This window comes from Labeo rohita, unplaced genomic scaffold (genome assembly GCF_022985175.1).
Source record: "Labeo rohita strain BAU-BD-2019 unplaced genomic scaffold, IGBB_LRoh.1.0 scaffold_30, whole genome shotgun sequence".
Lineage (NCBI taxonomy): Eukaryota > Metazoa > Chordata > Actinopteri > Cypriniformes > Cyprinidae > Labeo > Labeo rohita.
The window spans coordinates 5,147,903-5,160,297 of record NW_026129217.1 but is presented as its reverse complement, the minus strand read 5'-3'; the positions used below and the strand labels follow the sequence as shown (position 1 = coordinate 5,160,297).

The 12,395-nt window shown below is 38.8% G+C and overlaps 1 protein-coding gene across 1 annotated transcript in view; it reads left to right on the top strand.

Annotated features, from left to right (window-relative positions):
* Nucleotides 1-8,860, top strand: part of LOC127160183 (NACHT, LRR and PYD domains-containing protein 12) — a 38,909-nt gene extending 30,049 nt beyond the window's left edge. Inside the window, exons 9-11 of the mRNA XM_051102835.1 lie at nucleotides 5,151-5,324; nucleotides 7,800-7,846; nucleotides 7,975-8,860. Of these exons, the coding sequence (XP_050958792.1) occupies nucleotides 5,151-5,324; nucleotides 7,800-7,846; nucleotides 7,975-8,528 (775 nt within the window). The 3' untranslated portion in view covers nucleotides 8,529-8,860. The remainder of the gene's footprint in view (nucleotides 1-5,150; nucleotides 5,325-7,799; nucleotides 7,847-7,974) is intronic.
* The last annotated feature ends 3,535 nt before the right edge of the window (nucleotides 8,861-12,395 follow it).

Here is a 12,395-nt window from a genome sequence, read left to right as displayed (position 1 = left end):
AACTGCTTTTTAATAATTATTTATTAATTTATAATAATAATGATAATTATTATTTATTATTTTTTAGCAAAATAAAATAACCAAGTTTTGTGACTAATTATCAAATAATGTATAGTCCTACAAAGCTATTTTTATCAGAGCATGTGAGCAGAGCATACAGTCACGAGAGCGTCATTTTACCAGCATTTTCCAGTATAGCAGTATTATAGCATGTTACAACAGTATGCAATGCTATTGCAAACAGTAACAAGTATACATAGAAATTGTGTATACTTCTGTGTATACTTCTAAAATCTGTCGGCATTTCCATTGAGCATAAGCGGTACACGAGTGGAGCATTCATATGGGCCGTGAGCAACTCAACAGAACGCACATTCATAGAGCGAAATATTGAGCGGAGCGTCATACATTGAGTGTTGTGCGCTGAATACTGCTGGACTGCGTGGCAGACATTTTCGGCCGTTTATCTCTTTCGAATTTCTATAAAAATCAGCAGTACATCAGTCTTGCCGTGCCCCCCCTTATCATAATTCCGTGCCCTCCAGTTTGGGAACCACTGCCCTAACATAAGCAGTAGCATTTAAAAATCACAGCATATCTAAAAGTATGAGACAACAACAAACATACATAGAAACATATCTTCTGAAATGTCCTGTAAGAGCCATGGTTGCACAGGTTCTGCACCTTTTCACTAATATTCTGTGGGTCTCTTTCAGGCTCAAAATTAATAAGCAATATTGAAGATGCTATTGTTTACAATACAATTGGAGTGCATGTGAGGGGCGTGTCGTTTCTGAACAATCAAGCCTAGAAAAACCCAGTCAACCACCCCTTTAATTTAGCCTCCTGGGGTCGACGGTGGCGCCGGCGGCCCGAATTGCATATTTTCATGACACGAGCAAAAAGAACCTAAAATGCTCGCTCATTTTTGATCGTACATATAAAAGTAATACATCATTTAAATCTGTAGAGGATCTACTTTCATTTGAGTACACTCACAATATCAACAAAACATTATTCTTTTGCAAAACAAGGAAAATAAACAGGGTGCGCATTCAGCAGTCTCCGTCTCCACACGTAAGTCTTTGAAATGCGTCAGTAAAATTAACCAAAACTCAGCGAATACGTGACGCACACACGAGAGAGATATGTATAGAAAGCCTGATATTTTTACTTTTAGATGAAGCCGCTCTTGCCGAAAACAAATATTCTTTGATGAAGTAATCCGTATGAAACCAACTCCATGTTCAGTCTCTCCCGTCTGCTTCATTATTTTGAATTAGATCACGCCCACGGGATGCTTTCGCTTTCATAGTGTAATCGCCACGTGAGGGCGCGCCAAACGTAACCGCCCACATCACCGTAAACAAAGCACAGAGACCTTTTCTTTTCCGAGTTCATCTGGGCTACTTGTCATTTCTGTAAGAAGATGCGCTGTGAGGAATAAGCATTCAGAGGAAGAACACGACGTGACACACGGCGCGATCCATCAGAGGAGATATTTACATGAGTAAGTCTTTCTTTTATTAGCCTGCTTGCGTTAGTTGTTACTGTGTTACTGTGACAGAACTTGTACACATTTTACTAGTTAAGACTTTTTGTTCAAACTATAATTCATGACTAGAGCAAGTGAAACATCATGAAGTACGTTTCATTTCATTGCATCAAAATGTGTCACGACGCCAGGATGTTTTTTAACGTTCTGTACAATAGAAAACAATGTGATATAAAGGTAATAGTGTTTACACTTACGCTTAACAATAATAATATAGTTTCCCCGATATAAAACGTTTTTGTATTGTATAATACATACAAAGCATGCTTATGTTTATGACTTAAAGATCATATTATTTAGTTATTTATTTATCGTATAATAGGGTGTTATATGAGTGTTTACACTGAGTGTATGTTTAGACCATGTTTATCAATACTCTGCTCTCGAATAGATGTTTAACATGAAAAACAATAATTATTAGTTTCTCAGATATAAAATGCCCTTTTTACGTTAGTACAAATGCGCGAGTCTGTGGCTAAAAACTCATACACTATATATATATATATATATATGTATATACATGCTCCTGATATAAACATGCTCACAGATGTTTTTCTTATGTTGTTTGTTTTTTAGTGATCTGATACCTGCACAACAGATGAATCCTGCTGTCTGTCAAACTGAGAGCGCTGTAGTAACATCAGATGTTCAACTACACATATTCTAGTGTAAAAAAAGTTCCTTGACTACTGATGATGAGTTTAGAGATATCAGGTATGATTTACTTTTTTCACTTGTTGAACAGAATTCAGAAAACAGTTTTCAGAAACTGCACAGTCTGTTCACATCTCTGTGGTTAGATCAGGGTGTTCAATTGTGTGTATTTGACCTTCATTATGTATATTTTGATTATACTGTGTTGTAAATAAAATACAAACAATCTAAAACTCCATTCTTTGAATCTCTCATTGTTTCTTACCTGACAGCCACAGTCTCATTGATGGGCCATTAGGGAGGGCTCTTTGTCTCTCAGGTGTGAATTGCTAAATATTCCCTTTCGATCACAAAACATGTCTTAGAAAATTTACATCAATATATTGTTTTCTCAGAACGAGTGAACGAGATGATTTTCACATCATTTTGTTGAAAAAACTCTAGCCTACCGCATCCAGTTTTCAAAAGTCTTGTGAACTAATGTTCTGAATGTGTTTCATGGCCTTATTTCAGTGACTTAAAAATTTTAGTTTTTCACTAACCACGCATAAACGTTGTTTTCTCAAAAACACAAACATGTACATTCATGTTGCTTACATATTATTGTAGCCTAGTTTGTGCTGATTACAGTGTAGCCAGACTAGCCATGAATGTGTTTTTAAAATACTGAAAAAAGCACAAATGTGAGGGCATGTCAAAACTTCTCCAGGGCCCCAAAACACCCTCAGACCCCAGAGGGTTAAGAACAAGAAGTTCCCCTTCAGTCGTACTCTGATGTTACGTCATAACTGACATATTTGGAGGTCTCACGTGGGAGCCCAATCACCTCTGAGTTAACTGGAAAAGGCCAATGAAATTTGGCAAGTGGAATTTGCATGCCAAGCCACTCCCCCGTACATATGGGTATATAAGATGGTGACGTGCATCCAACTCACTCAGATTTTTGCTTCTGCGCTTCATCCTGAAAGCTTTACTGGATTGAACTCATCATTGGGCAAACCAGCAGTTTTCCAAGAGAGTGTCTTTTGAGATGTCTTTCCGACCATGTGCTTCTGGATGCAGTACCTTCCTAACCTCTAACGATGGACACGATCGCTGTCTTGCGTGCCTGAACCATAAACACACTAACGCGGCGTTCGTGGATGGTTCACATGTTCACTGGGAATGCATGACCATGGCTATGCTTCTACCCATCTTCTTCTATCCAGCCCAGTTCAGCGGGCCGTAAGAGCTTCTAGGAAAAGAGCAAGCTCTCCCTGGTGCAGAGCATCTCTTTTCATGGTATGGAGTTGGATTCGGTCAACATGACAGCACGCCTCACAACGAGCTCATGCAGTCAGTGCTGAACTGTCTAAACCTTTTCAGACCTCAACTGCAGTGGCACATCAATTGCCTCAAGTGGCTCGCAGTGCTTCTTGGTATACGCCGGTTCCTACCGATGTTACGCAACATGCATGTGCTAGTCTGAATAGACAACGTTGCGATGGTAGCGTACATCAACCGTCAAGGTGCTCTGCGCTCCTGACACATCGCAACTTGCCTGCCATCTCCTCCTCTGGAGTCAGACATGGCTCAGATCGCTGTGCACTATTCACATTCCGAGGAGCTGAATCATGCAGCCGATGCACTCTAACGACAGCTCACTCTTCCCGGAGAATGGTGACTCCACCCTCAGGTGGTCCAGCTCATCTGGAGTCGATTCAGCGAAGCTCAGGTAGACCTGTTTGCTTCCCCTGAGTCCTCTCACTGCCAGCTGTTTTACTCCCTAACCGAGGCCATCCTCGGCAGGGACGCGCTGGCACACAGCTGGCCCCAGGGCCTTCTCAAGTACGCCTTTCCCCCAGTGAGCCTCCTTGCACAGACCCTGTCCAAGATCAGGGAGGTTCTGTTGGTTGCGCCTTGTTGGCCCATCCGAACCTGGTTTGCTGACCTCATGCTCCTTGAGACAGCCTCTCCCTGGAGGGACACGGCAGACCTCACTGGCCTTCCTTAAAGATTCCAAAATTCTTCCGTATGTCGAACTTTCAACCCCCCACACTCACATTCAAGTTCACCTAACTTACACAAATACATGCACTTACACAGTGTGCTTAATGTTGGTTATTGCTGGTTTCTCTTTACTTCATTGTGTGTGTGTGTGTGCGTGAACTTGTATGGACTAAGATTTATTTTTTCCCCCTTTCAAATCTGAGAAAGTTTGGAACTCAAAGACTTTTACGTCTTAATTTTTGGATTGAGTTGATTTTGAATTGAAGGACTGAACTGAACAAGGAGCAATACTGTTACTTACTCATTTCCATTATTGTATTTCCTTCTTCCTTTTCCTCAGAAATGTTTAAACACTGGAAATTTAAATATTGTAATTTTGTTTGAATTCTTTCCTAAATAACATTTTTTGACCTGGATAAAGATCTATTTTTGTGAGTGTGTTATTTAACTCCAATGCGTTTGTGTTATCATGTGATGAGCACATTGTGTATCACTGGTTTTGTTTGTGCTCTGTTTTGAATTTATCCGGGAACTGAAAACTAAAACTAAAGAATGCAAATATTTTGACTTAAGAAATTTTGGTTTTTGTCTGGTGCCTGATTTTTTTTTAAAAGGTATTCATGTCTAACTGACTTAAAATCTAATCTGGGGGCTGCCACCATTACAAACACCTTTCAAATTTATTTTTGCGTATAATGTCTGGTGATTTGGGGAGAATAACATTTGTAACTTCATGATAATACTAAATAAGTGTAAAATTATCTTATTTGTGAACAGAAAAGGAAAGCACTATATTAGTGGTTTTAAATCCTGGGGACCTGAATCAGATGTGTTAAACAAGGGAGACACAAAATGTGCATAGCAGTGGGTCCCCAGGACCAGGGTTGAAACCACTGCACTATTTGATATGAAATACTGTACAGACTTTTGCTGTTTATTTATATTTTTATAGGTTGTCTGGCTGTATGGTGACAGAGGAAGGCTTTCGTCATGTGTCTTCAGCTCTGAGTTCAAACCCCTCACACCTTAGAGAGCTGGATCTGAGCTACAATCATCCAGGAGATTCAGGAGTCAATCTGCTCTCTGAAAAACTGGAGGATCCGAACTACACACTGGACAAACTCAAGTATGTAAAGCAGGGATTTTTTTAGGTTTTATTCTTTAAACATTTCCATGTCTCTGAGTATACAAAAACATTTCTAGAGGATGCAACAATATAAAGAATTTACACATTTTTTAGATGTATTGGTTTATTCACATTTTTCAATAAGATGTTTTCTATAATGTATTTCTATAATAAAAACGCATTATTGTATGTCTTATTAATCAGCCTCAGTGATTAAACATTAAAGATAAAACTAAAAGTTTGAAAAACAATATGCACTTTGTATGTAAATGGCCATTAAACAAAAGAAGAAAAAAAAACAGTATGGCACACTTTTTTAGCGTCTGTTTCCATAGTGACTCATCGATAACTATAAAGATTTTAAAAAAATACCTTATTTGTCCTGTCAATGTCACACTCTTAACTCTCAAACTTGAAAATCACCCTGCTCTCCAGCCTAAAACAAGGATTTTAACCTGGTCTTTTAACCTGAAAGCCTTCTGGTTGCAACTTTTGTCTGTAAAAATTTACAATCTTAGATTCTCTACTCACAAAGGAAGTGGATTCCAAATTTATGATCGGCCCATTTGATTCCCCCGTTCGACATCTACAGCATAAACCCCACTGGTATAGCCACCAGAAATTTTTTAGGGAAAAAGTGCATCATTATTGATCTCTCTGCTCCCCACAAGTGCTTTGTTACTAGCATTAACAGCCTAATGTCTCTTTCAGAATTCTCACTGAACTATCACTACATAGACCAAGCAATTCAATTAATTAGATCTGCCGACTGTGGAGCATGGTTATCCAAAATTGACAATGCATCAGCTTTTAAAATCATGCCAATAAGCCTCAATTTCTTGCATCTCTTCAGAGTATGCTGGCGTGACAAATATCATTTCATTGTCCGCTTAACTTTCAGATGTAAAAGCAGTTCAAAAAAATTTGACATGCTTTCTGAAGCCCTGTGCTGGATCCTCTCCAATAATTACAGCATCCCTTATCTTTTTGCTTAATGATTTCCTTATCAAATTGCCTAGCCTTTCTCCCCGGCACTGTTTAAAAAGTTTTCTCTGAACTAGGGATTGCAATTGTGTCTGAGAAAACCGAGGTATCTGCCACCTTGCTCAAGTTTCTCTGAATCCTTTTCCATTGAGACAATGCTGCTGCCACTGCATTAATAAAGGCAGATCTAGTTCCTCAGAAATAATGCCATTCATCAGACGTTTCATCTGACTCTCTCCCATTTTGCCTTTCAGAAATTCAGAAAATTACTTTCTCATGCCCACCTGTCACCCACCCCAGTGGCTCCTAATTCAAACCTGATGTTCCAGTTAACCACCTTCTCCACTAGCACTATAACTTATCCATTCATTTCATTATTGAAGCTGTATCCCCAAAAACACTAATAGCTCATACTGGATTGCTTGGAACTGTTCCAAAACCTTCTATTTTCATTATGAGCTTCAATTTCTTGACTTTTCTCTCACCATTGTTCCTTTTTTTAAATCTTCTATATCACTTTAAACAGATCCAACTCACATCTATTAAAACATATCTTAGCAGCATTAATTTTTTTTCTCCTGTTTGCCACTGAAGCAACCTTCTCTCCTATAAACTCTTAACCACTTTACTGCTGCAGCAATAAATTTTCTCCCTCAACTTTTTATTAGCCCTTCCACTGCTGCAGTAATCATTTTTCCAGCCTACTATCTTCTATTCATAGCTTACTGTCACAGCAGTGATTTGGTGTGACAACACACCTGCCCGGGAAGTTTCTAGCATACCTAGTAAGAACTTGATTAATTGGTTCAGATGTGTCTAATTGGGGTTGAAGCTAAACTCTGCAGGACACCGGCCCTCCAGAACCGAGTTTGGAGACCCCAGGTTTAGAGCTTGCTGCAAGGGTGGTGGTACAAATCACTGCTGCAAATCACACTGCATTAATTCCACTACTGCAGCAATGATTCTCACCATCGCTCCCGTTGTAGTCCCCTGTTCTCAAAATTTACTCCACTGGTGCAGCAGTAATTCCTGTGCTCCCACAGGAGCAGTTCACCCTGTGAAAGTTTTTTGGGGGGTTAGTTCTATTAATATTTACATCTGAATTACTCAGTTGGTGGCCAGCTAGTTGTTTTTTCTAAGCCTTTTAGGGGGGTTCTTATTGGAGCTCAAGCCAAACCTCAGGATCGAACCTCCTTTGAGGACAATAAGCCAAGTTTGTTTACCATTATCTAGCAGGACTGAATGGGCAGGTGAACTTGAGAAATATGTATCATATATCATATATCACCCCAAGTACCTTGCAACTGCATAGCAACACCCAGAACACCTTATCAACTGCATAGCAACCACCAGAACATATTATTAACTACACAACAACTACCACAAATACCCTAGCAACCACAAAGCAACAGTCTAGCAACTACCCCAAGTCCTTTAGCAAGAATATAGCAATCACCCAGACTAAATGTGACTTCTGTGTGTGTTTTCTAGTGTGGACCATGGAGGAGAATGCAGGATTACAGCAGGATTTAAGAAATGTATGTCTATTACCCCCACACACACATACACACACATATACACACACACACACACACCTACACACTTACATGCACAAACTGTTACGTGATTGTTGTTTTGTACTAAATGTCTTTGTTTATTTGTTCAGATGCCCGTTTTCTCACACTGGATCCAAACACAGCAAACAAGCGTCTTATTTTATCGGAAGACAACAGAATGGTGACAAATGTGAGAGAGGATCAATCCTATTCTGATCATCCAGAGAGATTTGACGTGTGCCAGGTGTTGTGTAGAGAGAGTGTGTGTGGACGCTGTTACTGGGAGATTGAGTGCAGTGGACGTAATTATGGTGTGTTTATATCAGTATCATATAAGAGCATCAGCAGGAAGGGACTGAATTATGAGTGTGTGTTTGGAAATAATGATCAGTCCTGGAGTTTGGACTGCTCTCCTTCCAGATACTCATTCAGACACAATAACATAGTGACTGATCTCCCTGTGAAGTCCACCAGCAGTAGAATAGGAGTATATGTGGATGAGAGTGCAGGAACTCTGTCCTTCTACAGCGTCTCTGACACAATGAGCCTCATCCATACAGTCCAGACCACGTTCACTCGGCCGCTCTATTCTGGATTTGGGTTTGGGGTTAGGACTGTGTATAAGATAAGTCCTTTTAACATATCATCAGTGAAACTGTGTTAATGAGTCAGAATAGATTCATGAGAGATTCTACCCATAATGCTTTGAGCTGCATGATAAATCAGTAACAGTGAGATGTTATAGTTTTTTCATGACATTAATACTGCAGCTCAACTTCTGTTACTCAAGTAACATTCAGAATAAATCCATCATTATCCATGTCATAAATCCTCATACACACAGTAAGATCGATCTGTGTGTGTGTCTGAGTGACACACTGAGTGATGTGCTTTTATTGTAATGTCACATCAATATTTGTATTATTACCATCAAAATTATGTTATATTTGAAATGTATCTTTCACAAACATGATTAATGAAGATGTAATTAATTTCTCTAAATGTTCTGTGTCCTTTTTGGCATGATGACACTGCTTTGTTGATAACTTTAAACTTTTTTACCATGTGTGGAAACGTTATTGAATATTTATTGTTATCTTTTTTGCATTTATGCAATATACTGTAGTCAAACCTAAGAAAGTAGACCTGAATATTGCACTGCGTTCCCGGGCACACAATTTGCATAGCTGTAATGCATAGGCAGGGATTATGCTGATTGTGAATGAGCATGTCACATGTATGTTCCTGTTTTGGTCCTGTTTTGCTACCGTAGTCCTTTCTGTGTTTTATTATTTGGCTATGTTTCCTGTTCTTGTTTAGTTTGATTGACTCCCTGCACCTGTGTTTATTAAAGGGGTCATCGGATGCAAAGTATACTTTTATACATTAATATACATTTAAACATTAATGTGTGCTGACAGTGTATGTACACATCAACCCTATAATGATAAAAATCCATGCAGTGGTTTTTAATTAATCTGTAAAAATAATATCCCCTTTTTCAAATGGAGCCATTCACAGATGTGTGGCATCACACTGTCAGAGGCCACTCCCATGATAGTTGATTGACATGAGCATCTTAACGAGTATAAGGGTTTTTTTATGAATCTCTGCAATCACCTTTCCTAAAAAGTGCTAGTTAACTAGTGCTAGTTGTTTCACAGCTAAACGCGCTAAATGCAGCCAAAGTAAACAATCTCTCCGAGCACAGCTCATCACTGCACAGAGAAAAGAGAGGGGAGGGGCGAGCAGAGCTCATTTGCATTTAAATAAAAATCCATCAAAATGGGTTGATTTTTGCGAGCTCATTTTGACAAGGTAAAAAGGGTGTTAAAACATTGTGCATTGAGAATTTTTAACCAAAGTATATTATAGACTTTTCATTAAGACCCTAAAGAATCATATCAATTTGTGGAAAATGAGCATCTGATGACCCCTTTAATAGTATGAAGTGATTTTGTTGTGCTTGTTTCTGTATCCGAGTTTGAATACTTAGGGGTGTGCGATATGATGAATTTTGATCGTGGATGATTAAAATGTCTCCACAGTCTGCTTTTGAATAAGTATAATAGTAATTCACTGCAATTCCATTAGTATACGATTTTTCCATTAGTCTTTCATTTAATCTGTGTCAATACGTTTTAAACTTAATCCAATTTTAACTTTTTTTTTTTCAGTTGTACAAAGATATGTCTGCTGTTGGCAACAGCACCTCAGGTAGCACTGAGACAAGAGACAAGAGATGAAGCAAACAAGTATTGCCTAAACATCCTCCTCATAATCCATAATTTGTACATAAATAAATGAAATGCACGACGGCGTAACAGCTGTCATCATAATCATCATGGCCGTTCCAAGGGAAGCTGTTGCTTAAAGTCCCTAATATACTGTACAACGCAACATACATCCATATCTAATGTTAACTCTGCAGTAGAGTGACACCGTCACACCGACAGAGGCCGCTCCCACGATAGTTGATTGACATCAAGACCAGCTCAGACCAGGATCGCCTTTCCTTATAACGTGGTAGTTAGGAAGTTTAGCGGCTAAATGCGGCTAAAGTAAACAAGATTGTCATTCCACACAGAGAAGACAGGGGCGGGGTGAGCAGAGCTCATTTGCATTTAAAGGAACAACCCCTTAGAATGAGCTGATTTTTGCTGAGCTGATTTTGACAAGGTAAAAAGGGTGTTGTTTTACAAAACCATTGAGAATTTTTAATCAGTATATTAGAGACTTTTCATTAAGACTCCAAAGAATCATATCAGCCTTTGGAAAATGGGCATCCGATTACCCCTTTAAGTTGCTGGGGTATATTTGTAGCAATAGCCAAAAATACACGGTATGGGTCAAAATTATTGATTTTTGTTTTATGCCAAAAATCTTTAGGATATTAAGTAAAGTAAAGATCATGTTCCATGATCATAGCAAACCATTCATCAATGGAAAGCTTATTTATTCAGCTTTCAGATGATGTATAAATCTCAGTTTGGAAAAATTGACCCTTATGACTGATGGTTTTGTGGTCCACGGTCTCATATTATTTGCATCTGCTTTAAAGTCTTGCCAATTAAAGGGGACATCAAATGCCCATTTTCCACAAGTTACTCACTTCTTCGGTAGGTGAAGCTGGATCACTGATGAATTGCTATTCAAGAATCTCTGCGGTTGCAAACAGAAAAACTACAATATCACAGAGATGAAGAAAGAAAGCCCTTCAAAGCGTAATCACAGAAAATGATTTGGTCACTATTACAAGCACAGTCAAGACTCCACAGATGCCTTCAACTGTCCCTACCTGAAGCCCATGTTGCAACCATTTTGCCTGTCCACTGTATGGAGCCACTGAGACCAAAGATCAAACCATTACCATTCACCTGCTGGTGGACAAAAACTATGTCTCCGTTTATGTCAGACCAAACATTTGAGTTAGACCCTTTCACATTACCATGGTCAGATTGACTTTTGTACAAGGTTTAATGCTGACTTTAATAGGCAATAGTTTTTTTCTGTAATGGCTTGTGCACAAGTTTGTTTGAAAGCATGCATGTTTCCACGTTTTTTCCCCCACTATCCCCTTCCCCCCCTTTGTATTTCCTTGTGTGTACTGCTGTCGTGTGGAATTTTTTTAATTATTATTTTTTTTACTTTTGCTAAACAAACCTGTACACCAGCTATTGCACGAATAAGCATGGCCTCTTGATCATTGTAGTTGAACCATTTACTTGATCTTGATGTTTATGGTCATACTTTTGAGTTGTATGCTACCATTGCACCTGAAATCAGATGTACTTGATTCCTTTTAAATGAGAATTTCACTTCCATAAAAACAATTTACAGATAATTTACTCACCTTTCTTTGACACACAAAAGCTCTGAAGCCTGCATCCTCCACCGCTGAATATGGGATATTGTATTAAGGGATAAATTGTACATGGGGCCTAGTGGTAGTAATGGGTCACTGGCTGGTTGGTGGTGGTGGTGGTGGTGGCTTCATGAAACTGAGGTTTAGGGGTACAGATGATGTAGTGGAGGTAACGGGACATGAAGTAGGAAGTTGGGGGAGTATTTTCTAAAAAAACATTGGCAATATATATACTTTTTAACTTCAAATGCTTGTCTTGTCTAGCTCTGCAGTGTGCATGTGTACTCTGTGTACTCCGATTCAAGACAGTTAGGGTTGAAAAACTCCCATCTCATTTTCTCTTCCAACTTTAAAATTGTCCTACATCGCTGTTTTACCTTTTTTGTAAAGGGCATTTGAGCTTCTTTGCACATAACACTGGGTTTATACTTCTGCAGTGATGTAAGATGATTTTGAAGTTGGAGGAGAAAACGAGATGGGAGTTTTTCGACAAGTGTACTGAACCGGAACAAAAAACAAAACTTTTTTTTAGTTAAATGAAATCATTAAAGGAGTGGCTCATACAGTGCTGTTTAATTGTTCCAAAATTGTTTTAGTTGTTTACTTCCCACGTACACACACACACACACACACACACACACACAAATAAATAAATGAAATAAATAA